General features: G+C 49.3%; 6 protein-coding genes across 6 annotated transcripts; 2 read left to right on the top strand and 4 right to left on the bottom strand.

Annotated features, from left to right (window-relative positions):
* The first annotated feature begins 211 nt into the window (after positions 1-211).
* On the top strand, positions 212-4,012 carry VE01_05947 (uncharacterized protein). The gene is made up of 4 exons (XM_018275405.2): positions 212-402; positions 460-1,009; positions 1,058-3,461; positions 3,589-4,012. The coding sequence occupies exons 1-4, from the start codon at positions 392-394 to the stop codon at positions 3,756-3,758; spliced, it is 3,135 nt and encodes a 1,044-aa protein (XP_018129390.1). The 5' UTR covers positions 212-391; the 3' UTR covers positions 3,759-4,012.
* Positions 3,961-8,374, bottom strand: VE01_05946 (uncharacterized protein). Its single transcript, XM_018275404.2, has 6 exons — positions 8,277-8,374; positions 7,410-8,227; positions 7,177-7,359; positions 6,915-7,124; positions 6,339-6,860; positions 3,961-6,289 (listed from the first exon to the last, which is right to left on the bottom strand). Exons 2-6 carry the CDS (start codon positions 7,774-7,776, stop codon positions 4,068-4,070), a joined length of 3,504 nt encoding a protein of 1,167 aa, XP_018129391.1. The 5' UTR covers positions 7,777-8,227; positions 8,277-8,374; the 3' UTR covers positions 3,961-4,067.
* Positions 8,375-8,500: 126 nt separating this feature from the next.
* VE01_05945 (uncharacterized protein) lies at positions 8,501-10,385 on the top strand. Its single transcript, XM_018275403.2, has 2 exons — positions 8,501-9,422; positions 9,475-10,385. The coding sequence occupies exons 1-2, from the start codon at positions 8,981-8,983 to the stop codon at positions 10,242-10,244; spliced, it is 1,212 nt and encodes a 403-aa protein (XP_018129392.1). The 5' UTR covers positions 8,501-8,980; the 3' UTR covers positions 10,245-10,385.
* A 244-nt stretch (positions 10,386-10,629) lies between these two features.
* VE01_05944 (uncharacterized protein) lies at positions 10,630-11,636 on the bottom strand. Its single transcript, XM_018275402.2, has one exon. It carries the CDS (start codon positions 11,488-11,490, stop codon positions 10,816-10,818), a length of 675 nt encoding a protein of 224 aa, XP_018129362.2. The 5' UTR covers positions 11,491-11,636; the 3' UTR covers positions 10,630-10,815.
* A 153-nt stretch (positions 11,637-11,789) lies between these two features.
* On the bottom strand, positions 11,790-19,514 carry VE01_05943 (uncharacterized protein). The gene is made up of 4 exons (XM_018275401.2): positions 18,671-19,514; positions 16,159-18,620; positions 12,235-15,831; positions 11,790-12,177 (listed from the first exon to the last, which is right to left on the bottom strand). Exons 1-4 carry the CDS (start codon positions 19,272-19,274, stop codon positions 12,121-12,123), a joined length of 6,720 nt encoding a protein of 2,239 aa, XP_018129363.1. The 5' UTR covers positions 19,275-19,514; the 3' UTR covers positions 11,790-12,120.
* Positions 19,515-19,825: 311 nt separating this feature from the next.
* DCL1 (Dicer-like protein 1) lies at positions 19,826-25,715 on the bottom strand. Its single transcript, XM_018275400.2, has 5 exons — positions 25,386-25,715; positions 23,580-25,332; positions 21,944-23,491; positions 21,497-21,897; positions 19,826-21,447 (listed from the first exon to the last, which is right to left on the bottom strand). Exons 2-5 carry the CDS (start codon positions 25,326-25,328, stop codon positions 20,160-20,162), a joined length of 4,986 nt encoding a protein of 1,661 aa, XP_018129364.1. The 5' UTR covers positions 25,329-25,332; positions 25,386-25,715; the 3' UTR covers positions 19,826-20,159.
* Between the last annotated feature and the right edge of the window lie 126 nt (positions 25,716-25,841).

Here is a 25,841-nt window from a genome sequence, read left to right as displayed (position 1 = left end):
AGATGAATATTGGTATGAGCAGGGTATTTTGCTAGGCAGGTGAGATAACGGTCTCTGGAAAAGATAAGAGGATATGATGCGATTAGCCATGTATCACGTCCTTATCTTTTGTACCGAGTAAAACGACGAGGAGCGCAGATTAACGCAACAACATTAACCCTTCCGCGAGGCTGCACAACCCAAAGATCTCCCAAACTTCCTCCAAAACAGCGACAGTAGCAAACCTAAGCCAAACCTTTCGCCAGACGAGGATCTCGTCAACGCCAAATGTCATAAATTGCTTCCGCTGTGACGGGAGCAGCCCCCTTCCTACTAGAGTCTGAGGACTGACGATCCCTTGCGATTACCTTATCACCATTGACCTGGGCCAACGACCAAGCCCATAGCTAGGATGTCGTCTGGGTATGTCAGGATAGGCGCTTGATTTGGCTGTGAGAGCGATGCTAACGAACCCCTTAGATCCTTGAAAGATGTCGTGAAGTCAATCCATAACCAGGTCTCAAGCGGTATCCTTCCTCTGTCAAATGACCTGATCGACCACATCCAAGCATATCTGGATAAGCACCTACCGATTGAAGATGGCGACTCACAGAAGCTCCAAGAGGAGCTTCTGTCGATTTGGCAAAAGCAAGCTCAGGATAAGCCTGAACGCTACTCAATCTTCATCGCTATTTTGCGGGAGTTAATACCTGCCATTAGGAGTGCAACTCAGTGGTTGCAATGGTGGGAGATGTTTGTAGTACCGGTACTGGGGAATATTGGGGACGGGAAGGGATTGGCAAGAGAGACCCGGCAGCTTCTGCTCGACATTTTGTTATTTGAGGCCGACGATGGTGACAGCGCGAGGATCGAGGCAGTACGAGAGACCTGCACCATGCTGTCAGATAAAGTCTTGGGGGTATGGCTTAATCAATCTAGAGTTGCGACAACCGAGGCAGACGCCATGGCACACTATCTTGACCAGCAAATTAAATCCCTTCTCTTAGCATTTGGACAGAAGAGACCTCAGGTCAGTTACCTAACCGGTCCTTTACGATAGGCACTAACTGCGTAATAGATCCTCCTTACGGCTATAGATAAGTACTTTATCAAACGAGAGCACCGTGGCCAAGTTTTGTCTCTTCTCAGCGAATTTATTCGCCATGGCCCGCCTCATTTACATCTTCTCTTGCAAACCCCACTATTCGATAACCTTCTTCGGTGCCTACAAATCGATACCTCAACCACTGTTGTTGCTCTAGCAATGACAGCTCTGACTATGATCTTACCACATATACCTGTCTCGACTGGGAAGCACCTCCCTTCGCTATTCAATATTTACACCCGCATGCTGTTTTGGGAAAGAGAAAGAGCCTTGTCCCCAAGATTGAGGCTAGATTCTAACGAACAAAATGACAACCCCGAATCATCTGAGAAAGGACAGGAAGAGAAGGTTCCGTGGGAGAAGCTGTCGTATTCCTTTCAATCAGACGACGAGACATTGCCCGAATTGTTACATTATTTTACATTCTTGTACGGGCTCTACCCTATCAATTTCATGAGTTACATTAGAAAGCCAAGCCGATATCTCAGACACGCCAACTTCCCAGGAGCAGATGATATCGACGTGGAGCCGAACGAAATTCGGAAGCGATCTGAACCCTTCAGAGAGTTGCATTTACTTCACCCCAACTTTTTCTCTCTAACTATCGAGTCTGAACTTACGGATGCCCATAGATGGATGAATAGCGCTGCATCTGATGTGGTCACCTTCTGCATGTCTCTCTGTGTACCTGTCTATCATGGATCGGGTAGCGCCCCTCCTATGACAAGGTTTTCTAGTTTACCAAACCGCGACAGCAACCAAGATATTCCAACTCAGACGCTGCTTACCCAAACGGATTCCGAAGAGGCACTGCTAGCTCAGCGGCGCTCACATGAAACACCGAGTTCAGGGGGCGGCCCACCTGAATTGAGCGCGCTGGGAAGATTAACTTCGAGGGCAAATCCTTCGGTATCTTCTGATGTCCACATAGCGACGAATCAAATCCAAGATATACGTTCTGACAGCCCCGGGATATTAAACCAACGTGGAATGTCGCCGCTGCACGATATTCTCAATTCTCAGCAATCACTCCACCGAGGTTTGCACCAGTCATTGCCAAACGAAAGCTCCACCACTTTATCTTCCGTGGGGGGAAATACCGATTCCTCAGCTAATGTAGATACATATCTGCAGTCTCTCGCCCAACTGCCTCCTCGCTCACCATCATTAAGGCCATCTCTGGGAGACACCACCAACATGGCGTTCCTCCGCCGCGAAATTATGCTCTTGCGTAATGATCTTAACTTTGAGCGCTATCTCAAGCAGCAGCATCTATCGCACATTGGCCAACTTCGCCGGATGCAAGTCCGTGAAGCGACTGTCGAAGCTGAAACGCAAAATCTCATCAATGCCAACAAGATTTTGAAGGGCAAGCTCGAGGAGGCCAAGAATCTCACTACGCAAACCAAGAAAGAGTCCGACAAGAGTAGAGCCCAATCAAAGAAATGGGAACAGGACCTATCAGCGAAACTGCGGGCAATAAAAGAAGAACAAAAGAAATGGCTTCTTGAGGGCGAGCTCTTACGACGCGATCTCCAAGAGTCGAAAGAAAACAGCGAGGAGCTAAAACAACTAGTTATCAAAAGCGAGGCGCGCGAAATGGAATCAAGCCGGAAGCTCCAGGCGATTAAAATCGAACTTGACGACCTCGCTAAACTCCGTTCAGATGTCGATCGCTTGACTGAGCATCTCCGCGAGTTCCAAAATCAAGAGAGTGAGATGGAGGATGTCAAAGCACGTGAAAATATAGCGAATTCGAAAATCGAGCTTCTCAACATGCAGCTCTCCGCACGCGAGGAAGAACTGCTCAAAACGAAACGGGCTAACGCAGCGGAGATTCAGGACCTGAAACTCCATATGAAAGACGTCGCGCAGAACGCGCATAGCACGGCGACTCAAAACTTTAAGATGATGCTTGATAGTGCGCTAGCGGCGTCGAAGTTGCGACTTGCTGAGGTCCACAAAGCGCACACGCACCTCCTGAGGCGATACACTAGTTTGCAGGAGGACTACTTGCGGCTACAAGAACAGCATAGCACCCCCGGTCCTTTACTGGGCGATTCCGACGAAATCGAGAGCTTCGAGAGTCGTAGCCCCACCGATACTCGAAATATGCCACATAGGCAGCCGCGACGAGATAGCGAGGACCCACAGAGGCTAGGTCATCGAGGGGCCGATGATGGCAGTCGCCAACGCAGTTTTTCGCCTGATGAACAGAGAAAGATGTCAGCAGCCACGGGGTCTGTGATGATTCCGACAAGGACGGGCAGTAGTACCCATTCTGATCCAAGATCACTGTTCAAAGGTGGTAGTTTGGACAATGGTGCTGAAGCAGAGATGCCAAAGCCTAGGCCTGAGCGTCGGGCATATGGACGAGGTAAGCACCACTGGTTAATTTTTCTCAGCTAAAGCATGGTCTCCAACGATATCATACCCTCCTTCCTACGTTTGAGCTGTCCGCTGGTAATTTGACTGTCGCATGGAAACTGACAGGTCTTCTTTAGGTGGCGTACAGAACTCTGGCTTGAAGGAACGGAAAGAAAAGGAGAAGAAGGAGAAGGAACGGAGAGAGAGTGAGGCAGAATCAGGATCGCAAAGTCCAACGCATAACAAAAAGGACAAGAAAGGCGGAACCGGAGGATTTAAAAGCATTAAGGGGCTTGTGTCAATGTAGGGATGATTATATGGTTATGATAGCCTCACGGCGGCGGGACTGGCGTTGAATGGGATATTTGGACGCAAGGGATGGAGATATGTTGGGATATAGGGGCCGGTAAAGATATCATATCGAGGGTTTTGGAGTCTATGTTTTACGTATATAATCAAAGCAATCACTATCTATACTTGTAATGCGAAAAATACTGATATGCTGAATTGTCATGGTTTTTTTTTTGTGTATAATATGTGATAGATAATGCACTATAGAAGCTGTTTTTATATTTTGTTCGTCCTGTTGACTTACCTTTTTCATCCCAGTCCGTTTTCAAAGAGGCCTGGATGCCGCAATATTGGCCCAGCTACGCGGTTGCGAGCTGCTACTGCCTCCAGGCGCCCCGTATCCTGTACCCACGCTCCCTGGTGGCTGGGGCAATTGGGTATTCGGCGGACTTGGCAGTTTCTGCTGAACTGTTGAAATGCCTCTCTTCGCCTGTCCATTATGATTTGTTGAACCATTCTGACGCTGGGCAGGAAGTTTTTGAGTCCCATTTCCCCTAGCTGCCTCTTTTGCATGCCCATGCCTGGGTTTCACAACCTCAGTCCACCCCGAATCCTCTGCCTCTGGCTCTGTGGCATGATACTTCGAATCGTAGTGGGTCGTGCCCTGCAAGTCGGAACTGGGAGGAGCCATGGTAAACCCCTTCGCTGCCGGGGCCTTCCCTTGCCGCGCAAGATTTTCCTTTTGCTTCTGCTTTTGGACCTCGTCGCTTAGGAATTTATTCACCTGCACTTCTTCTTGGCGTCCTTCATCCGCGAGCACGGCCTCGTCGAGTGTGGTATCAAGGTCCTGTCTGGCCTTTGCATTTCTTTGATCCATCTTTGCCAAGGTATCCTCTTTTTTCTCTTGAAGACTGATGGTTCTCTGCTGCTCATCATCGGCATGATGGAGGAGGCTTGAGCGTCGACGTCTGTGAGCCTGTAAAACACGACTAGGCTCGCGTACCCCTCTTTGTTTGGAGCTTTGGAGCGCCTGGGCCTTCTGATGCTCTGACTCTGCCTCCTTGAGGAGGGAGATGCGCCGACGCCTACTTTCATCAATTTCGGCTTCAAGCTCGTCCTCTTTCTTGATAATTTCATCCGCCTGTCTTTCAAGCTTACTGATACCCTCATCAAGCTTACTAGCCCCGACCCTTTCTTGTTCCAGTGTCGCCTCGGCCACGAGTAGTTTTTGTATATCCTCGTTAAGACTTGCCTCGCGTTGTCTTTCCTCAGTTTTACGCCTTGTCAATTTCTCCATCTCATGCTTATTCTGAAGGCTTGGTGGCCCGCCCTCCAGGGCGCTGACCCGATCTGCTTCAGCCTTGGAAGCTTTTTTCAGGCGGTGCATAGCTAACTCCTCTTCCCTTTCGCGATCTGCCATTAGCATTCCAGCTCCCATAAGCGAGTTCCCATTCCTGACAATACCCGCTGGGATGACAAGGGAATGGCGGCGCCAGATTCCACCAGGGAGTAACTCTCCAGAAGGCCTGCGTTTCTTTTCAGGGGCGGCAGTAGGAGTGGGTTGCTCAGATTGTACTGAGCTGTAATCCGAGCCACTGTCTAGATCTTCGAACTGGCCTGGTGGCTGTGGCGTCCCACGATGGACCGTCTTCTGTGGCATTACGGTGCTAGTAATAGCAGAAAGCAATGAACGTTGATTGCCGGGCTTTGGACTGGCGCGAGAAGGGGACGGCCGAGCAGGGCGCTGGCTTATTGGCTCAGTTTCAGTATACTGTTCCTTCCCTCGTCGATAGTCCTGTACACCAGTTTCATCTGGGATACCACGTGCATAGCCGCGAGCTGCTTGTGCCTTTACACTAGGAGACGGGCTGGGCTTTGACACTTGGTCCCATTCGGACACGACTGACGGATGAAACTGCTCCTGTCGGCCTTTTCCAATGGTATAGTCCGACGGTCCTGGGGCGCGGCTAGGAGCAGCCCTCTGTCCACCCCTATCAGCTATCGCGGGTGACATAGGTCGGGCCGCACCAGGTGGACGTGAAATAGTCTCAGTTATCTCCTGAACTGGGGCTTTCATCGTAGGTTGATACCGCCATACACTCTCCGTCCGCATAGTACCATCAGGCAAGGTGTAAGATTTTTCGCTTACTAGTTGACGCCCTTGCTGCTCCATCTCAAGGTTATGCTGCCGAGATAGAGCTAGGGCCTCTTCCTGTGATTGATGCGTAACGGAGGGAAATGGAATTGTATTGTCGCTCGGGTCATGAAGTCTTGCCGAGACATCTTTGGTACAGGTTGTATTGCTTGCCATTTCCATACTGATTGGGGCTACTGTAGCTTGGGCGCCACCGCGCTTCTCGTCCGGAGCTGGGATCTCAACTAGCCTCCCAGATTCTGTTGGGGAAGGAGCAAAATGCCTAGTCGGACGTACTTCAGTGTCCCTAACTGGTAGGATGCGATTGTACACATCATGGTTGTGAATTTCCCGAGTGTATTCCTTAGTGTTGATGTGGTGTGCTGTTGGCTTGATATGTTCGTGTGTCACAGCTGTGCTCTGGTTAGCAATGATAACTTTGTAGCTAGAAAAAACCCTTACCAGGAAGTTGAGTAGTTCGGACATCTGTTGTCACTGTTCTGCGAGGACGGCCCTCTTCCCCTTGGAATTGCTCATATGCCGATGGTGTTATTTCAGCCATGTTGGTGGGCCGCGGTATCTCGCGAGGTGCTGTCTGCATGGACCTAGGTCCCAGACCCCTTGATTCCTCCGGCCGGAGGCTCCTTCCCGAAAGTGGCATGTAACTAGACTGGGGTCTTGGTTGAGGCTGCTGTTGCGGCCTCGAGCGCCGCAATGTCTTATTTGCTAACCCAGTATGCCTACCCATGGCGGGAGACCCGACTTGCCTACCGAGGGAAGGGGAAGTCCGATAAGTTTCTGGTGAGCGAGGCGGCTGCTGCTGCATGCCGCCAACACGCTGCATATTGCTAGGCGGATTTGGTGGCATTCCCCCGGCCTGGGGTGCCTCCGTAGTCTTTTCTGGCTCTTGCAATGGTTGCCGCAATGTTTTCGGGAAGAAGATATTGTTACTCTCTCTGTGATATCTGGGTTCCTCCTCCTCACCTAAGGCATATTTAGAAATGATTCATAAAACAAATATTGCGGAATTTCACGTACCGTGTAGTTCGTCCCGGGATACCGCCCGAGGCTGCTGCCTCTTCGTCGTTAAAGATCTTCTAAAAAACCCCTGTTTGGAAGGTTGACTTTCAGCTTGCTGCGCAGATGGCGCTTCTGCACGAGGCACATCCTGTTCCTGTTGGCGTCGTAACGTCTTTGGAAATGCAATATTATTACTGGCTGTGTGATAGGTAGACGCAGGTTCGGAGACTATAGTTTAATTAATATCTGCGCGTATGATTGTCGGGTGGAATCTACATACCATTAAATTCATGTCGGGGTGGCGATGGAGAAGTCTGCCTCTTTCCGGTCAAAGACCTCCTTAGAAACCCAAATTTCGTTGGGCTCTCAGTAAGAGGGGCCTCCGTGTCTTGTTGGTGCCGCAGGGTCTTCGGAAACACAATATTGTTACTGTCTACGTGGTATCTGGACTCTGATTCTTGGCCTGGAAAACTATTAAAAACCTATATAGACAGATCTGCAAAGTGCACGTACCATTCAACTCGTGTCTTGGTGGTGAAGGTGGTTCCCTTGGGGAAGTGAAGTACCTTTCAACGGGCCATTCTTGTTTTTCTGGATTCTTCACATATTGTTGGGAAGCCTGAGTTGGTGAAATTGGTGGCGTAAGTGGGGTTTTACGGGGTCGATATTGATATTTATTTACTGTAATAGGAGTCGGAGCATTAGATCTTTCGGAAGGCTGTCTTGAGACGGCAGCCATTGCCGCCGCTGAAGCGACGCCATCCGACCTCTTTGAATATGGAGACTGGTCTGACGTAAATGTGCCAGTGTAGGATGGAGACTCCGAATATCTGTCGGTGGTGCCCGACAGGTAGGATCTGACTGGGATTTCAGACGACATGTTCGTATATTCAAGCAGTTGATTTAGTGAAGCTTCAAGATGCTATAAGAATTGGAATTATGTCGAGATGTTGTGGGGAAGTGATAATACGAGCAGTCGCTCGGGTTTATGGGCAGTCGCGCGAGTATCACATGATGTGAGCATTTGTAAAGTATGGACATCGTACATTAGATGCTAGATATCATCACAATGATAGGGCATTTCTTACAGAAGGCTCACATTGTTGGCTGAAAAATGTCGTCAGTATATATCATTTAGTTAGATCATGAGCAGTCGGATGCGTCATCGGAATTAACGATTTGTGGTCAGCGCCACAACAAGCGATGGTAATATCTAAGGGCCATAATTAGCGACCAGTAGCTCTTCCCCACCCAACTCAGTTGCCCTTAATTGAACTCCATCATGGAACTTGGATCTGGGGAGGACTAGGGCAGGTCAATTAGTAAAGGATCTATGGTTGACATTAGCTCAATTGCCCTCGAAAGGGGCGAAATACCCACAATTTAAACCTGTTTTTAGTGAAGTCGTTTCAATGCGGTAACATACATGGACATGCTGATGATGTGAGACGTTGAAAAGTTATAGAGTAAAGAGGCATTCTGATCTCTGATGTCGATAAACAGTGCATTTTTTCGGCTGGAAGTCGTGCAGTCACATGACGAATTCTACATAACCATGCTAAAATCTAACCACATCCGGAACAGGTGCTCGACCTTAATCAGACCGCACTCTTTGGAGTCACGGGAATCTCTCTCGGCGTGCGGAACAATGTAAACATCTAAGCTCATAATGTCCCTGAGAAAGTTTGGCATCCTCTTGAAAACTTGAATTCCTAGAGCAGATTACGAGATGTGAGTGCACGAATGTCTCAGTGTAACCTTGGTTCACATAGTTCTGGACTTGGTTTTACTTTGGAATACAGCTAGCAGCTTGTTTCGACATGCTCCCTTTCGTTTATTCTACCCTTTTCCTTCCTGTCGTCATCATGATATCTTCAAAAGGTCCCTATGATTTAGTGCAATTCTCCGCATTAGTACTACCCCAAGCCAGGGGCGTTAATGATGAATACACTATCCATAGACCAGGAGAAAGCTCCACAGATGCCTATTGCCTTATATCAGGTCCCTTCCTCAACTTATCCTAATTCTTTAAATCCATATTCCTTTGAAATTAAAACACCCAATTTAGTACGTCCAAGAACAAGATGCAGCTCGATACTCAGTCCAGCACTCACCACATCAGCCACGGTGACCCCACGGGCAAGACCAAGGAGACCATCACCTCCTTCCTGGGAAGAGATGGCCAAGCCGACACGACGGTCCACGAGATCATTAACCCGGCCGTTATAAGGGAGCACGTCCAAAGAACCAACCACGAGGAGAGACAAAAGATCATTGACAGGGAGGTCCACCAAGACCACCACCACATTTCGATCCAGCCTGTCCGCGACCAGGAAATCTTGCCAGAGACCCATGAGACCAACATTGCCCCCGTTGAGACTCATGAGATCAAGCATGGCAACGAGAAGCACGTGCTTGAGCGTCTAGCCGCCGAGCGTGCCCAGTTCCGTAATACTCGTGATGTTGCTGAAACTCGCACCACAACCTCGACTGGCCCCACTGTTGCTGGAGAGCATATCCATCATCGTAAGCAAATACCAAGGTCATACCCGGCCTAATTCCGTACTAATAAGCATAGATGTTCACGAGACTATCCAGCCTGTTGTCGAGAGGGATATCCTCGAGCCCCATGTTATCCACAACACGTTCCCTATCCACGAGATTCACATCAATGAGGCCAAGCATCACTCTGCCTCGTCTCTTCCAGAAGTGACGCTCGCTGAGTTCCAACGCCAGGGCGGCACCCTCAATGGTCGCGAGGAGCGCGTGGACTCTTTCAGCGGTGCCCCACGCTCCATTGACGATGCTGTCACTGACTCGAAGCACAACAACGTCCTAGGTGGCCCAGGCGCTGCCCATACAACTTCTGTTACCGGCGGCGGCATCGGTGGCACCAGCGCCGGCGGAAGGACCGGATACAACGAAGAATACGACTATGGTACTTCCGGACGCTACGAGTCCACAGGCGCTGGTAAGACGGCGCAGCGCAGCCAGTATGACACTACCGACTCTACCCAGCGCGGTTACGATACCACCACCACGTCTAGCACGACGAACCGCAACGCTGCAGCGGGTGCCGGCGCAGTCGGACTCGGCGGCGTTGGTGCAGCTGCAGGCGTAGGCGCTGGTTCTGGTGGCGGTGGAGGACTCGGTGGCTCGGCTGCCCAGACTGCGGCCAACAAGATTCCCGGCATGAACAAGCTGACAGGGAGCAGGAGCGGAGAGAGCAGCGGCGCGAGAGGCGAGGAGTCGGGTGCCCACCAGCAGGGAAAGAAGCCCAGTCTCATTGACAAGCTGAACCCCATGAAGGATTCTAACAAGGATGGGAAGGCTGGTTTCATGTCTTAAGCAGGTCAAGTCTGACGGGGGAGATTGAAGTTGTGTAATTTGGATTTAATAATTGGATGTGGGCGATTACAACTAGGGAATATTATTCTGATTATTCTGTTACTTGTCAATGGAAAACGTTACTAGAAACTATAAAGCTACATTTTAGATCTCCTGTCGATAAACTGTTTTGAAGTCCGAAGTTAAGAGCATACAATTGTGCTTGGCTTGGTTTAGACCTTGGGAGGTGGTCGACGTAATCATGACGGTTTTAAACGATGGGTATACTATGCAGGAACTGAGACATTTATTTGAGTGGTAAGCTATTAATCAAGTAACCTTAGATCACTTCGTTATTCGCAGAGGAATTCTTTAGCCTACATGAAGAGGTGAAGGAGAGTTAACGGACCGAATGAATACCAAGTTTCACTTTAGTTCTTAAAAGCAAGAGTAACACAGATCCCACTGCCGCAAGCTAAACAGCAAAACATACAGGGCCCGCTTCAATTAATCTGCTAATCGGCCGGGATTCGTCATCACCTTTAGCACGACCTGACTGGTCCGAAGATGAGGAGCGTGGCAATAAGTGGTTTCAAGAACTACCGACTATTACAACCGATCCACCTCTCCCAGTCGTTTCTGCCAGCTCCAACAACAATGATTGGAGCTCTTCAGGCGCCTTTGATTCCTCATATGGTTCCGCATGTTCATAATCGACGAGCCGAACATGCACAGGTTCCTTCGACCGATCAATGATGAAATTGTAGCGGTTAACATCTCCATGAACCGTATTCATGAGATGAAAATTCCCCAGGGCTTTTGTACATGCTGGTAGATCATCCGTCGACGCGGAATCGCCCTTTAATTTCTCAAGCAGCATCCCAATTACTCGTCCATTCTCCGTCACATGGCCTAAAAAAGCAGGAGCGATGACCGGATCTGGGGGCTGGCGGTACTCTTCGACTGCTGAGTATGTGTAGGTCTCGTGCTCGATTCTAGGAATTTGCCAACCGAAACAAGCAATTTTGCAAATGGCTGGAAGGCCCGAATATAGTACTTCGTGGACTCCAGATCGGTGCTGTTTGACTTTCTCTAAAGAGAGCAAGTCGATGGTCTTCGGATGCCATGTCATCCGTACGGCTGGCAAGGGCTCATGTGAGAGTTTGGATTCCAAGGGGCCGTCTGGCTTGCGGGTCACTTCCATGGTTGTCCAATTCTTGCCTGGAAAGTTGGGTAGTTGGGGTATGAGCAGGTGAGGACGACACATTGTGTCATCATCAAAGACGTTAGTTGGAATTGTCACATAGTGAACTCTTTGTCCGGCCCGTATGCGATAGGACCCAAAGTCGTCATTGATTTCTTGAGATAGCACCTCAATTTCCGACTTGGGGACGGTATAAGATTCCGTTGTAGGAATATTTCTTTGGATGTTGTTGTTCTACAATGAGAACCACAACGGGCCCGTGCACCAACCTTCATCGATGTGTCGTTCGTCAAATCTGGGGGTGGAGACAACAGCTTGGCTGAGATTATGAATAGTACAATACAATGCACAAGAAACGAGAATAGATCAATGATTTCAATTACGTATACATAATAAAGATAAAAATATATACATATAGGTATAAACACATATATACACACAACACGTAACACACACCACCAACCCAACCCATAAAATACAACCGAAGTGTATATACTTCAAACAACCCATTTACACCACATCCCATCATTATTTAAAATGCAGTACTTTTTAAAATCTACGACCTCCGCCTAGCTACGCCAAGAGAAATGCAAATAAAAAATCCACCTTTGTGCAATCTATGGAACAAACTCTCTCGCAAAATTTCAATCTGTAGTGTTGAGAAATGGTCAACTAAACCACATCCCCACTCATTTATGGTGCCATAACAAGAGCCAACAGCGCCATGCGGCAGTACAGCCCATATCTCATCTGTACGGCAGTAGTCAGTATTTTGTTCGAGCTGTAGAATGGGGGAATGTGACTCACCTGTCTGAAGTACGCAGCGCGCTGGTCGAAGTCCACCTCTCCCGCAACCTCCGCGTTCCTTGGAAGCGGGTGCATGACGACCATGCTTGGCTTTGCCGCCTTCAATGTCTTGTTATCAATAATGAATGTATCCTTGAGCCTCTCATACTCGGCGAGATCAGCGAATCTCTCCTTCTGGACACGAGTGCAGTAGAGCACATCACTCTTTGCCACGATATCTGGAGTAAGCTCCGTAGCCTCCAGGACGAGCTGGCCAGATGCCTTGAGCATGTCTCGGATGTCGGCTGGGAGTGCAAGCTGAGGAGGAGACACAAGTTGGACTTGTACGTCATAGTATTGCAGCAGCTTGCACAGGGAGTGCACGGTGCGGCCGTGGAGCAGATCTCCCGTGAACGTGATTGTCAGGCCAGTGACAGTGCCGAGCTCTTCGCGAATCGTGAACAGGTCCAAGAATGCCTGCGTAGGGTGCTCCTTGCTTCCATTGCCGCCGTTGATGACTGGAACAGGGCAGTACTTGGTTGCGATATCGACTGAGTTCTCTTCTGGGTGGCGGAGAACGATTGCGTCACCGTAACATGCGAGAGTGCGCAGGGAGTCCTGGAGGCTCTCACCCTTCACAGTGCTCGAGTGCTCTGTAGAGATTGCAATAGTGCGGCCTCCAAGGCGTTGCATGGCGGCATCGAACGAAGTCGAGGTACGCGTGCTAGGCTCGTAGAACATGGTGCACAGGACGCGTCCCTTCAGGATGTCAAGGACACCTTCGCGTTGAACACCCAGACGCATCTCCTGTGCAACGGTGAACAGCACGTGGAGATCAGAGCGAGTGAACTGCTTAACGGAAATGACGTGCTGGTTCTTGAATGGCGAGCGGGCAAGCAGCGATTGCAAGGATGGTGAGATAGATGGCTGAGGGTACAACGGAACACCGTATTCCTCAGTTGGCGCGATCCTTGATGGCAGGTTGGCAATTGCCGATCCCTCAAGAGCTCTCTGGCGACTGAATGCTCGTGGCCCGGGTTGTTGGCCCAGTAGAGAGGATGTGCGTCGTGCCTTTGAGCGATCCGTAGCCTCAACCATTGGGCTGAGAAGCGGAGATTGAATGCCCTTGACAGCTGGGGATTGAGGCACCTGGACAAGCACATGCGAAGACATGTCCTTTCCTAGTGGTCCTCCAGCACAGGGCTCGCCATCGAGGCAGGCGGTCTTATCGTTGAAAATGACCCTTTGGACGGATCCGCGGAGAATCTTCCCGACAAATGGAGACCAGACTGGACCGGCAGCCTTTGCGTAAGGCCTGTCAATCTCTACCTCGACGGACGCACCGACTTGCTCATGGAGCTCGAAGATGCGGACTGGGTTATCATGGAGGCGAGTCTTGATATCGTCGACAGTCAATCTTCCATCTGCAACAGCGGAGAAGAGTAGTGGGAGGGCATCCGAAATACCAATTGCTGGTGTGGCCTTCTCACCAATAGCATTGGCAAGTTGATATGGTACACTGCCAATGGAGAAGATGTCGATGGTGCTCAAATGCTCCCAAAGGGCGGTTTGATCCGCAGGGGTTGGCAAGAAAGAGCATTCAGGGTACTCCTTTTGAGAAACAAATAGAGAATAAATGGAAACATCGCAAGTGACCGTGAGGCCCTTGTCCTTGCTCATAGCGATGAGTCTAATATCTTCCTTGGTGGTGACATTTGTGACATGGACATTCCTGCTGTGTAGACTGGCGAGGAGCAGGATTGAGGCAAGGTCGGTCACCTTGGCATCGGTGATGATTGGCTTGTAGGTTGGCCAAGAATCAAAGTGAGCAGTAACGGCTGCGACCTTGCTGATGTTATCGTTAAGGTGGTTGAATGGGATAAACAACGATCCAACCTCTCCAGCGATCAAGCTAATTTGCTCAGAATTAGAAGAAGTTGCAGCGACAGAGAAGTTGTAGTCGCAGCTTGCGCCTTGTCTGCTGTTAGCCTGTGCAATATCCAACGTCCTTGCATCAGTGATGCAGCTATCCAAGCCAACGGGCATGACTCTGATCATGGTGAAACCGGCGGCAATGGATGCCTCGGTCACGGTCTGCAGATCATTGCTTCCGGACGTGGCGATGCCAGGCAGGAAAGCCTGGATATTGACGAGGCCTGGAAGAACGACAGTTCGGTGGCTGGTCTGGTAATCGCGGGTGGTGATTTCCATATCGTAATGTCTTGCGATTGCCTCGATGAGGATCTTCGCGTTCTTGACATTGGTCACAAGAGGAGTTTGGTAGTCGACAGCCATTCTGCGAGTCTTGTAGCCCTTCGACATGTAGTTCGCAGGTCGTCTGTAGCGATTGCTGGATGGCAGATTGATGTAAAGATCAATCATATTGTTCGCAAGATGCTGCGTCAGGGAGTATTCGGACTTTTGCTCGTCTTCCTCGGCCAAGATCTCAAGATACTGAGTGCGAATGCCATGCTCCATGAAGAAATCGGCGGTACCGGCCGTGGCAAAAAGTTTGTAGCCCAGAGCCTGCAGCTTCTTCACCGACGGAAGCATCTCGTTCTTATCCTTGTAAGATCCGATGGATAGGAGGATGTTGCGCTTTGGAAGCTTGAAGCCAGTGGAGACCAAAGCTTTGAGGTAGGCCTCGTACTTATCTCTTCCAAAAGAAGCAACTTCTCCAGTAGAAGCCATCTCAACACCCAAGACTGGATCAGCTCCCGAAAGTCGCGAGAAACTGAACTGGGGGACCTTAACACCGACTGTTCCTGGCACCAGTGTCGTAGGTGCGTATGCCTCGAATGGGAGATCCATGATTGCCTTGGTGGCCAGCTCAATAAGATCGACACCCATAACCTTGGAGACGAATGGGAACGAGCGAGAGGCTCTGACATTGCACTCAATAACCTTGATGTCGTTATCCTTGGCGATAAATTGGATATTGTATGGACCTGTAATGTTCAAAGCCATACCAATCTTGCGAGTTGCCTCCTCGATACGCTTGATAGTCGTATCCTCCAAGTCTTGAGGTGGGAGAATAAGAGTGGCGTCTCCAGAGTGGACACCGGCGTTCTCGACGTGCTCAGAAATGAAATGGCCGATCATAACACCATCCTTGGCAACTGCGTCCATCTCAATTTCTTTGGCGTTCTCAATGTACTTAGTAATAACGACTGGGTGCTCGCGAGAAACCTCGGAAGCTTGCTTGAGGTATGCCTCAAGATCCGGCTCAGAGTAGACCGTGTTCATTGCTGCTCCAGAGAGGACATATGAAGGGCGAACCAGCACTGGGTATGAAACCTTGTTGCAGAACTCCTTTGCCTCCTCGAAGCTTGTCAGCTCCTTCCATGTAGGCTGATCAACTTCGATTCTGTCCAACATGCGGGAGAACTTGTATCTGTTCTCGGCATTGTCAATCATCTCAGGGGATGTTCCCAATACCTTAATGTTGAGGCGGTGCAATGGTAAGGCAATGTTTTGTGGCGTTTGGCCGCCCATGGCCATGAGAATACCAATCGATGATTCCAGCTCGTAGATGTCGATAATCGTCTCAAGGTTAATGGTTTCGAAATACAAACGGTCCGCTTCATCGTAATCGGTGCTCACGGTCTCGGGATTGAACTTTTTCGTAGTTAGCAACTGTAATGGCAATATAGTATCATAGACGCTGAGGTGAGAAACTTTCGAGGTAGATCACGTGCACCATTCTCGTGATTTCCGTGATTTAGATCAAGACCCAGGTAAGGTGTCTCAGACCGTAGAAAACGATGGAAATCTTTGAGCAACTGTAATAGCAATATAATATCGTAGAGACTGAGATGATAAAAATCCGGGGTGGATCACTTGAGCCATCCCCGTGATTCCCGTCATTCACGTGATTTGGATCAAGACCCAAAGGGAAGGTGCCACCTAAGACCGTAGAAAACAATGAAAAATCTCTGAACTTACATTAACCATGACAGTCTTGTGGCCGCTCTCACGAAGAGTGCGGATAGCTCTGACGGAACACCAGTCGAACTCGACAGAGGAACCGATTCTGTACACTCCAGATCCCAGGACCATGACACCATTGTCGTTGAATTCCAAGTCGTGCTCGGAGCCATTATATGTCATGTAAAGGTAGTTGGTGAAAGCAGGGAACTCAGCTGCCACCGTATCGATTTGCTTGACAAACGGAGTGACGCCAGCCTCGGTTCTGAGCCTTCTAACAGCCAACTCAGTCGAGCTCCAGAACTTCGCCAATTGGCGATCACAGAAACCAAGCTGCTTTGCTTGTCGCAGTAGGTCAATTGAGATGCTGCTTGTGTCGAATGTGTTCATGTACTTGGCGAAGTCGTTGAGACCCTTGAGCTTGCCGAGGAACCACTTGTCGATCTTGGTCATGCTATGGATCTTGTCAACTGAGTAGCCCTCGTGCATTGCATTTGCGATGGCGAAAAGACGCTGGTCGGATGGGGTCTGGAGCTCATCATCGATGGACATCAAGGCCGGAGTCTCGCTGAATCCGAGGTTGTGGAAATCGATGGATCTGATGGCCTTCTGGATGGCTTCTTCAAACGTCCTGCCAATGCTCATGACCTCGCCAACACTCTTCATGGAGGAGCCAAGCTCAGTGGAGACGCGAGTGAACTTCTTCAAGTCCCATCTTGGCATCTTGACGACGACGTAATCCAGAGATGGCTCGAAGCAGGCAGATGTTTCCTTGGTGACAGAGTTCTTGATCTCATTCAGAGGGATACCAAGACCAAGTTTGGCAGCGATAAAGGCCAATGGGTATCCAGTAGCCTTAGAAGCCAAAGCGGAGGAACGAGACAGTCTGGCGTTGACCTCGATAATGCAGTATTCTTGCGAATATGGGTTAAGCGCGTATTGGATGTTACATTCTCCGACAACACCGAGATGGCGAATGACGTTGACAGCAGTGGTACGGAGCATGTTGTAGTCTTCATCGGACAGAGTCTGCGATGGAGCGACGACAATTGAGTCACCGGTATGGATACCGAGAGGGTCGAAGTTCTCCATGTTACAAACAGTGATGCAGTTGTCCCTGGCATCTCTGACGACCTCGTATTCGATCTCCTTCCAGCCCTTCATACTGCGCTCAATCAAGACTTGAGGAGAGGCAGCAAACGCCTTTTGGCAGAGCTCTAGTAGCTCGGCATCGTTGTCAGCGAATCCGGAGCCTAAGCCACCAAGGGCATAAGCTGCGCGAACAATGACGGGGAAACCAATGTCCTTGACAACATGCATGGCCTCCTCGACAGTGCTTGCAGAGGCAGACTTGGCGCACTTCTCGCCAATAGATTCCATGCTTCTAGCGAAGAGTTCACGATCTTCAGTTGTGATGATGGTGTCAATTGGGGTTCCGAGGACCTTAACGCCGAGTCCCTCGAATTCATCCTTCAATTGAATTCCGACCTGAAGCGCAGTCTGGCCACCGAAGGTGACATAGATGGAGTCAGGGCGCTCGTAGAGAATCACTTTGCGGACAAAGTCGGCAGTGACTGGGAGGAAATAGACCTTGTCGGCGAGACCCTTTGATGTCTGAATGGTAGCAATATTTGGGTTGATGAGCACGGTGTAAATGCCTTCCTCCTTGAGAGCCTTGATGGCCTGACTTCCAGAGTAATCAAACTCGCCGGCCTGGCCAATGCTCAGACCACCACTTCCAAGAACCAAAACCTTCTTGACATCGACTCTGGGGTTCAGTCTTGCCGTCTCGGCAGCCTCGCCTCCAGGGAATTGCACAGGCAGGTTCAATTGGGTGGCATCACCCAGAGTCTTGACGATAGTGTTGATGAAGACATCGAACAGGAACTCGGTATCCCTTGGGCCAGGTGTGCTTTCGGGATGGAATTGGACACTGAAGTGTGGCTTGCTAACGTGGCGGATACCCTCGTTTGAGCCGTCGTTGGCGTTGACGAAAAGCTCCTCCCATTCTGCGGGCAATGAAGCAGTATCCACAGCATAACCGTGGTTCTGGGAGGTAATGTGACATTTTCCTGTCAACATGTTCGTGCATGGAATATTGTGGCCGCGGTTACCAAACTTCATCTTCAAGGTGCTTGCGCCAGATGCTCTCGCGAGGAGCTGGTGACCAAGGCAGATACCGAAGATTGGGGTGCGGTTCTCTTCAACGGCGGCTTTTATATGGTTGACAGTTTTGGTCATCATAGCTGGATCACCTGGACCGTTGGAGATGAAGAGTCCGTCGTAATCCTTGCCGGCAAGGGTGGGGAAGTCATAGTCCCATGGGCATACAAGGACCTCAACGCCACGCCTGACGAGACACCTCAGTTGGTTGTACTTGAGTCCGACATCTAAGCACAGTACTCGGATTGGGCGTCCGGAAGGATGGAGGAGAGCGTCAGAAGGCTTGGGAGAGTATAATTTCGGGGCCTTGATCGAGACTTTGTCTACAGTCAGAAATGTTCGGGGGGGGCATTTGAGGAGATCTCACCATCTGCAACCAGATTTGTAGCGTTCGGGTTAGACCACTCCACAGCCTCAAAACCCGAGCGCCAGTCCTCCGACAGACGGGTAGCGTTGCCATTAGTAAGGCCTTGCTTCTGCAGGAGCATTCGCCCCAGCATACTACCTTCGTCCCGGATTCTCTTGGTGAGGGCTCTTGTGTCGACACCGTACATGGCGGGAACCCCCTGTTCCTTCAGCCATGTTCCAAGGGAGGATGCGGCAAGGTAGTGGCTGTAGTCCTCGCCTGCATAAGAGGCAACAACCAAGCCAGCAATGTGAATCTCAGAGGATTCGAAGTGGACGGGAACGTCCTTGAGGAGTTCGTCCATTGTTTCGCGGGAGGGAACACCATAATTTCCTACAAGAGGAAATGTGATGACGAGGATTTGGCCCCGGTAAGAAGGGTCAGTCACAGATTCTGGGTATCCGACCATTCCTGTCTGGAAGACCAATTCTCCGGCAATGCTCTTGGGGGCACCGAAGCTGTACCCTTGGTACACGACGCCATCTTGGAGTTCGAGTGCGACAAGGCTCTCCTCGGTGCTGCCGCGCAGCCGAGCAGCGACCGGGACGTATGTTCTTGCGGCCATGGTTGCGAGTGGCTATGTGTCGTCGTCCGATGTGTACGACGTATGGCGGGGTATTCGTAAATCTCTGAGCTCGTCGAAGATGGGCGGCAAAAGCCCTAGAGCCGCCTTAGAAGTTCAATCTAAGTATCTCACAGTCAATCAAGACGGAGAACAAGGCCGCAGATTAGACACAATTGAACATCAAGTAGAGGGAAAAAGACTCTGCGTGAGATAGGTGGGCATAAATCTCACAGTCAGAAAGTCGGAGCTGAAGTTCTGCCAAAAAAATATGTAGGAACCCATGTCATTATTCGTTAAGCGCTAAAAAAAGCTTAAGGCCAATTCGGAATTTTCATTGGCTAATATGAGTACCTGATGAGAAAATCTGCACAAAGGGCGCTCACCGTCCTGCAAACAGCGCTAGCACATTATTAGTCAGCATGCATGCATTGTCTCCGAACTCGCTTCAGACAGACCTCGGCGGTTTGGAGCAGAAGATATTAATATCCTCAAATCTCAGTATTACGGTGATGGCTAGGAATACTTTTTATATTATATTGTAAACTGTGCTGGTCGAATATATAATATTACTGTCCATTCTTATTTTCGGTAGAGTGGACAAGCAATTAAATCACAATCCGAAAAAATTCCCCGAATTTATTTGATTCTATTTAATGGGATTGGTTGTAAATAAAAACCTTTTCACCAGCCAGCGTACTCCCAGAACTTGACAACTCAGCGACTTCATTATCTGGTATTTTGATGAGCATAGGCCAAGCTATAAGAGCATGTAGAATTCCGACGCCTTCAGGTTGAGCTATGGTGCTTGGTAGCAAAATGGTACCTGTGCCACAACAAACCACGATCAGGTCTCGACAGTTCGCATGGTCCATACGAACCACCCCATTAAGCTGAACTGATCGAGCCATTTCGACTGCCTTCCACTCCAATATCTGCCCCCAGCGCCGACTCCACGTCTAGCGTTTTGATGCCCACATGATCTTCCATTGATTCCTGTGCAGCGTCCTCCATGTTGCAATCCTCCACATCAAGCCCCTTCTCCTTACAATCGCATCTGTACGTTTGTCTGAACTGGGTGAGGGTTCCTGCTTTCAGAATTTCCAATGCCTTCTGGGCGACGGCGATCTTTGCATATCTGGCGCTGTCCCTTTCCACACCAACCAGAATCTGGCTATGGATCATCACAGTCGCGAGGATTTTTGGGGGAGTCCCGCTGCTGTCGTCTGGCATTGACGACGCAGTTATTCTATATTTTGCACATCCCATATTCTGTTGAAGGAACTTGTGAAGGAAGGTTACTGGATGCTTGTTGGCGAACGTGTCATATAGAGTAATATCCTCAAAGTACCACTTTATATGAAGGTCGAAGAAGCGCTCCACCTCTTCGTAGTTGAAAGATGAGTCAACAAAAATTGCTCCGATGTATGCTTCGATGATATCTGGTAGGCATTTTGGAGGGAGCTTGGCATGGAGCCAATAATCGCGAGCGCAGTCAGAAGGTAGCTTTCCATCACGGATTGCATCTTGTTCCGCCTGCTCACGAGCTTCAGTGATTTCACACACGTACTCTGTGATGCTGCTTTGGATAATGGGGTTGAACTGCAGCAACTGCGTATGGAATCCAAGTGCTACGCAAACAGCGCCAAGGAACTGATTAGACACCATCGCCATTTTGTGTTCTGTCAACCATTGCGGGTCTTTGGTCGGAAATCGATGGAAGAGGAAGTTGACACAAGCCATATCAAGCAATGAATCTCCTAGAAACTCAAGTCTCTGATAGTTAGGAATCCGTTCGTATACAAATGGATATGATGGGTGAATAAACGCCGAGCGGAGGAGTCGAGGATAGTGGAAGTGGTAGTCGTGAGTAATTTCGATTTGCTCAGCAAGGTTCCGCTGGGACGCTGTTGAAGCTGTAATCTGATACTTCGGCTTGGTGTAACCCTTGAAGTAATCTTCCCATTTTTCAATGGCATGATCAGTGCTGCAGACAAGTTCTGTGACAGCCCTCACCGCATGATCCATTGCGTGACCATTGGATGGTGTGAGTAGTGCGGCACCAATTAATGCCTCAGACACATCGGCTATTGTTTTATCGCCCAACTTGTGCTTCTTGGGAGCCTGAGCAGCTTTGCCCTTCTTGAGAACGAGGCCTTCTGGATACCACGCTCGGCTACAGATGCGTTAGTGAGAAATAGATAACCGATGTCCGAGCTACATACCGATTAAACGCCTGGGAACGAATGAACTCATATAATTTCAGCTGTAAGGCCACGTCCATAAGGTTCTTGTTGCAAATCATCAACATACGTTTGACATGGAAGTCAAACTCGTTGCTGTCTGGGTGGAGTGTATAGAGTGAGATTGACGTTGCCATTTTCAAGAAGCAGTCTCCAAGGAACTCAAGCCGCTCATAATTATTTCCCATGCCTCTTTGGAACTCAACTTGTTCATCGCCATGCTCGTCAGTGTTTCGAGAATCTTTAGTCATGCATTCCAGTGCTAAATCTGCTGAAATAGGGAGGTGTAGCATGGAGCATGCCTCAACAGCGATGAGATAGGATTCAATGCGGTGAATAATAGCAGGAAATGTGTATGCCATGGCGACAATCAGAGTCGGGAGCTGCAATGATTAGTATGCGTCATCCCAAAACACCTGGAGTACCTACTGCTGATATGGTAAGAGGCTCTGGGACCACATAGCATTTCGTCGGACCTGAATTAGCTGGATCGTCGTGATCATCCAAAAAATTTCGACGGAAAGGAATAACGTCGCCTTCAATAACTGGTTGGGTTTCACTGAACGTCCTTTTGCTTCTTGCCACTTTAAACAAGCTGCATGAATACTCGAGGATGTTCAAGTTATTCTTTCTCGCCGAACGAGCAGCTGTGTTTGGTGGCACGGGGTCCAGTGGCTTATACGCATGCGTTACTTTCCTCGCCCATATTTTCCGCGACCCATCGAAAGGGTCTATGATGTACTTGTCCTCAAAAAAAGATTCTGGCGTCGATTTGTCCCATGTAAGCCACTGGTTATCACTGACTATTCTCAAGATGTCCCACGAAATCAAGTCTACTGGCAACCTCGCCCGGCATGTTGTGTCTGTGTCGGATATTGGGACTATAAAATAGGGCATTTGAGCGGGGTCGGATTCATACTCCTTGCTAAAAATATCTTTGAATATCCTTAGGGTGAAAGTATTAATTAATTCCAGTGTTTCAGAGCTGACTGCCAGACTGCCCACAGCTGTTGACACAGCTGCTGTGTGTTTTCCGCCGCCAAAATACAACTGGAACAGTGGAAGTGGTGGCAATGGTCCACGAGTGAGCAATCCAAGTGGTTGCGAAGGACGATCTAACTGGACAGGGTCTTTCAATGAGAGAATTGTCAAGAACAGTTCCGATGGCGTTTCACCAGCGGCCCACATCGAAGGCTTTGTACGCATGTCGTAGTCTGTATTGGCCTTAGAGGTTATTGCCAACTGGGCATTGCGCATCGCTGGGCCTCTATCTTTGAACGTCGATAACAGATACTCGTCAAGGTGCTTTCCTTTTCTAAGACTGAGACAAGCTTCGAATGCCGCCGAGCATTTTGCAACCTGCTTCGTATTTGCTGGGCGCCCAATTGCACCGTGGACAGGTGAGTTCTCTGGAAGTATAACTTCACAAACGTATTTCGCACCCATGGCCGTCATCATATATTCGGGATGTGGCGTGCTTTCACTGCTGTGTGGAAGAGATGCTACGAAATTTGCCAGCACGCTTAGGCTCATCCTATATGTCAATTTTGCACCCGTCGACGGCTCTGTGTACGTTCGCATTATGTTTCTCTCCTTGGCGAGGAAGTAATCCATGTTGTAGTTGTTCCCAGAGAGCAAGCGATCTTCAGGTAACGCCTGACAGAACTCCTTGAGAATGTTTTCATTTCGGCGGACCTCTCTAGCAAGAGCATCCTGCACCTTGTTACCTCTTTCGATGAAATGAAAATAGACAGAGTTATCTTGTCTCGCCCTACCACGTGACTGTATATACTGGATAACCGTCGAGTAAAGATCGAATCGAATGACGAGATTGCAGTCTGGAATATCCAGGCCTTCCTCTGCAACAGAAGTTGCAAAGAGGCAATTTATCTCGCCCTGTCTGAACCTCCTCAAGGTGATCACTTGATTTCGGAAGGATGATTCGAGGTCTGCTCCACTTCTATTTCGAGTACCAGTCTGTATCATGCAATTAGCATGTGGTCGAGAGACATAGTTGAGAAGTTGAAGCAAAACGCAGGAATAATTAGCTGTGCGGATATCTTACCAATGACCCAACCCGGAGATGTGGAGTGCCTATCTGAGGGCTTGCAAACAAATCTGCCAACAGTTTTGCCGTATACCTCTGCTTGACGAAAACGATACATTTATCAAATGTAGTTCGTTCAAATCGTTCGCGAAGTTTGCTGGCGAGCCCCAGTACTTTGGACGAAAGTTGGCTGCGAGATAGCTGTGGAGATGCGAAAACATGTTCCATAATAATTTGCTGTGCACTCCGAAGCTTTTCTTTTCTATCTTCGAGATTGCTCAGAGGTATTGGGTCGATTTGGGCTTGTTTATGAAAGTTGCTTTCTATCTGTGCCCCCAACCTCTTAACATCCTCTCCAGTGAAGCTAATTAACAACACTCGGTCAGCCACCCAGCTTCCCAGGTCAGAGCTAGCCGTTACTGCGTACTCCAATGGCTTCGAGCATTCCTTAATCCCGCCGACCAGCTGATGGGCCCTTTTGAACAGTTGGCTCTCAGTTGGGGGAGGGAGTGGATCGTAATACGCGACCTCCTCCCTTGTTTTCTTGTTGGTATATTGTAACAGGCTCGCATCAGACGCAGTAGCTATCTGGCTGTGCAGTAGTGCCTCGAGCTCTGCCGCCCCCTTTTTTATATTGGTCCTCGCATCAACCGGGGAAGCCGTCATCCCAAAGATTCTAGGAAGTAGTGACTGATCAGGCTCGGAGGCATAGAAGTCTTTGATAATCCTGGCATAGGCGTGATTTCGTTTTGCATGGTGAGCTTCATCGAATATGAGCAGGTTGATTTGCTTTATAGTAATAAAGGAGTGGTGCAGGCATTGAAATAGGACCTCGGCAGTACACACTATGACCATGTTTTCGTTGAAATGTTTCTCCCAAAGCTCCTTGCTCCAGAGGTCGCAACCCATATCTCCGCAAAATTGCTCCATTTTGTGGTTCAGGTTGCACTTGAGAACAGCGTATTGTTGAAACACGAGCGCGACCGAGTCCACAAGGAAGAAAGCAATGCGTTTATCGCCTCCACTTGCTCGACGCTCCAGTTCCTCATCGATGACATGGCGTAAGAGTAGGGCGGCGATTAGCGTCTTGCCAGAACCGGTGTCTAGCACTGCAATGGTATTCTGTGTCTTTGCTTTCTCGAAAAGCTCGATCTGGTATTCTCTCGGGCTGGAAATAATCTCTTGGCTACCACTGTCCTTGATTAACCATTTGACGGACTGCTTGTCGTCACCTTTAGTTTCTGGTGCAGTTGAGTCTTTGGCGGCCTGAAAAACCCGACTCCGGATATATGACTCGCGAACAGACTTCTCATACGATAATTCTTGGTTTTCGCTCGGGTGTGCTGGCGATTCGTCGTCGCTCTCGGACTCATCACCTGCATCTTCATCTTCGATAGCAATATCTTCTTTTTGGGTTCTGGAGACTTCCTCAACATATACTGTAAGAGGCTCTTTGTCAACTGTTGGTGCGCCTGGGTGAAGTCCACGACGACGAAGATCCTCGATCACGGCGTCGGTCGACCTGGTTGCCAACGCTGGCACCATGACCTCAGGAACTTGCATGTTGAAAGCGGAAGGTAGAGAGACTATAGAAGGCGGTGAATCTGCCTGGTGAGCTGGGGTTGTAGGTGGCTTTGGTGTTGTAGGTGACTTGAGTGTTGTCACTTGAGAAATTTCAATATCAAGATCCATATTGCCCTCAGTTGGAGCACCATCGACTCCACTTTGGCCATGTAGTGGTGCAGCTGTACCAACAGTGTGGCACATTGCGCTGGGTATGATCAGAATTGAGAAGCCAAAGAGTAAACAAGATGGGAGGACTACTTTGTAGTATAGGTGGGTGAACCCTGGATGGTAAAGGGCAAAGAAGGCTCAAATTGGCTGGAAGATGTTATGGGCAACGAAGAGAGAATAGCAAGCTAATAGCTTCCATAAAGGGTACATAAGCCCCGAAAACAGAGAAACAAACACGATGCTTCTTTCACGCATGAATTGTAGCAAACAAATATTAAGATGGGGACAAACCACAGGCCCACGCTGACCTGAAAAATGCCCGAACTCAAATTGAAGTCTCAAGAAGTACAAACGGCTTTCGAAGGCCCTGGTATACCTAGCTTTGGTTTATAGATTCACTGTCATTTTTGTGAATTTTCACATTAGGGAAGGGACATTATAAAGAAGACGAGGTTGAGTTGGTTCGCGATGGGCAGTAGTGGCGTGCCCAGCTTCACCGCCTTTGCCAAGCCAAGTCTGTTCCAAAGCTCAAAGTCGCAGCCTCGT

This window comes from Pseudogymnoascus verrucosus, assembly GCF_001662655.1.
Source record: "Pseudogymnoascus verrucosus strain UAMH 10579 unplaced genomic scaffold scaffold_29, whole genome shotgun sequence".
Taxonomy (NCBI): Eukaryota; Fungi; Ascomycota; class Leotiomycetes; order Thelebolales; family Thelebolaceae; genus Pseudogymnoascus; species Pseudogymnoascus verrucosus.
This window is presented reverse-complemented; position numbering and strand designations above follow the sequence as displayed.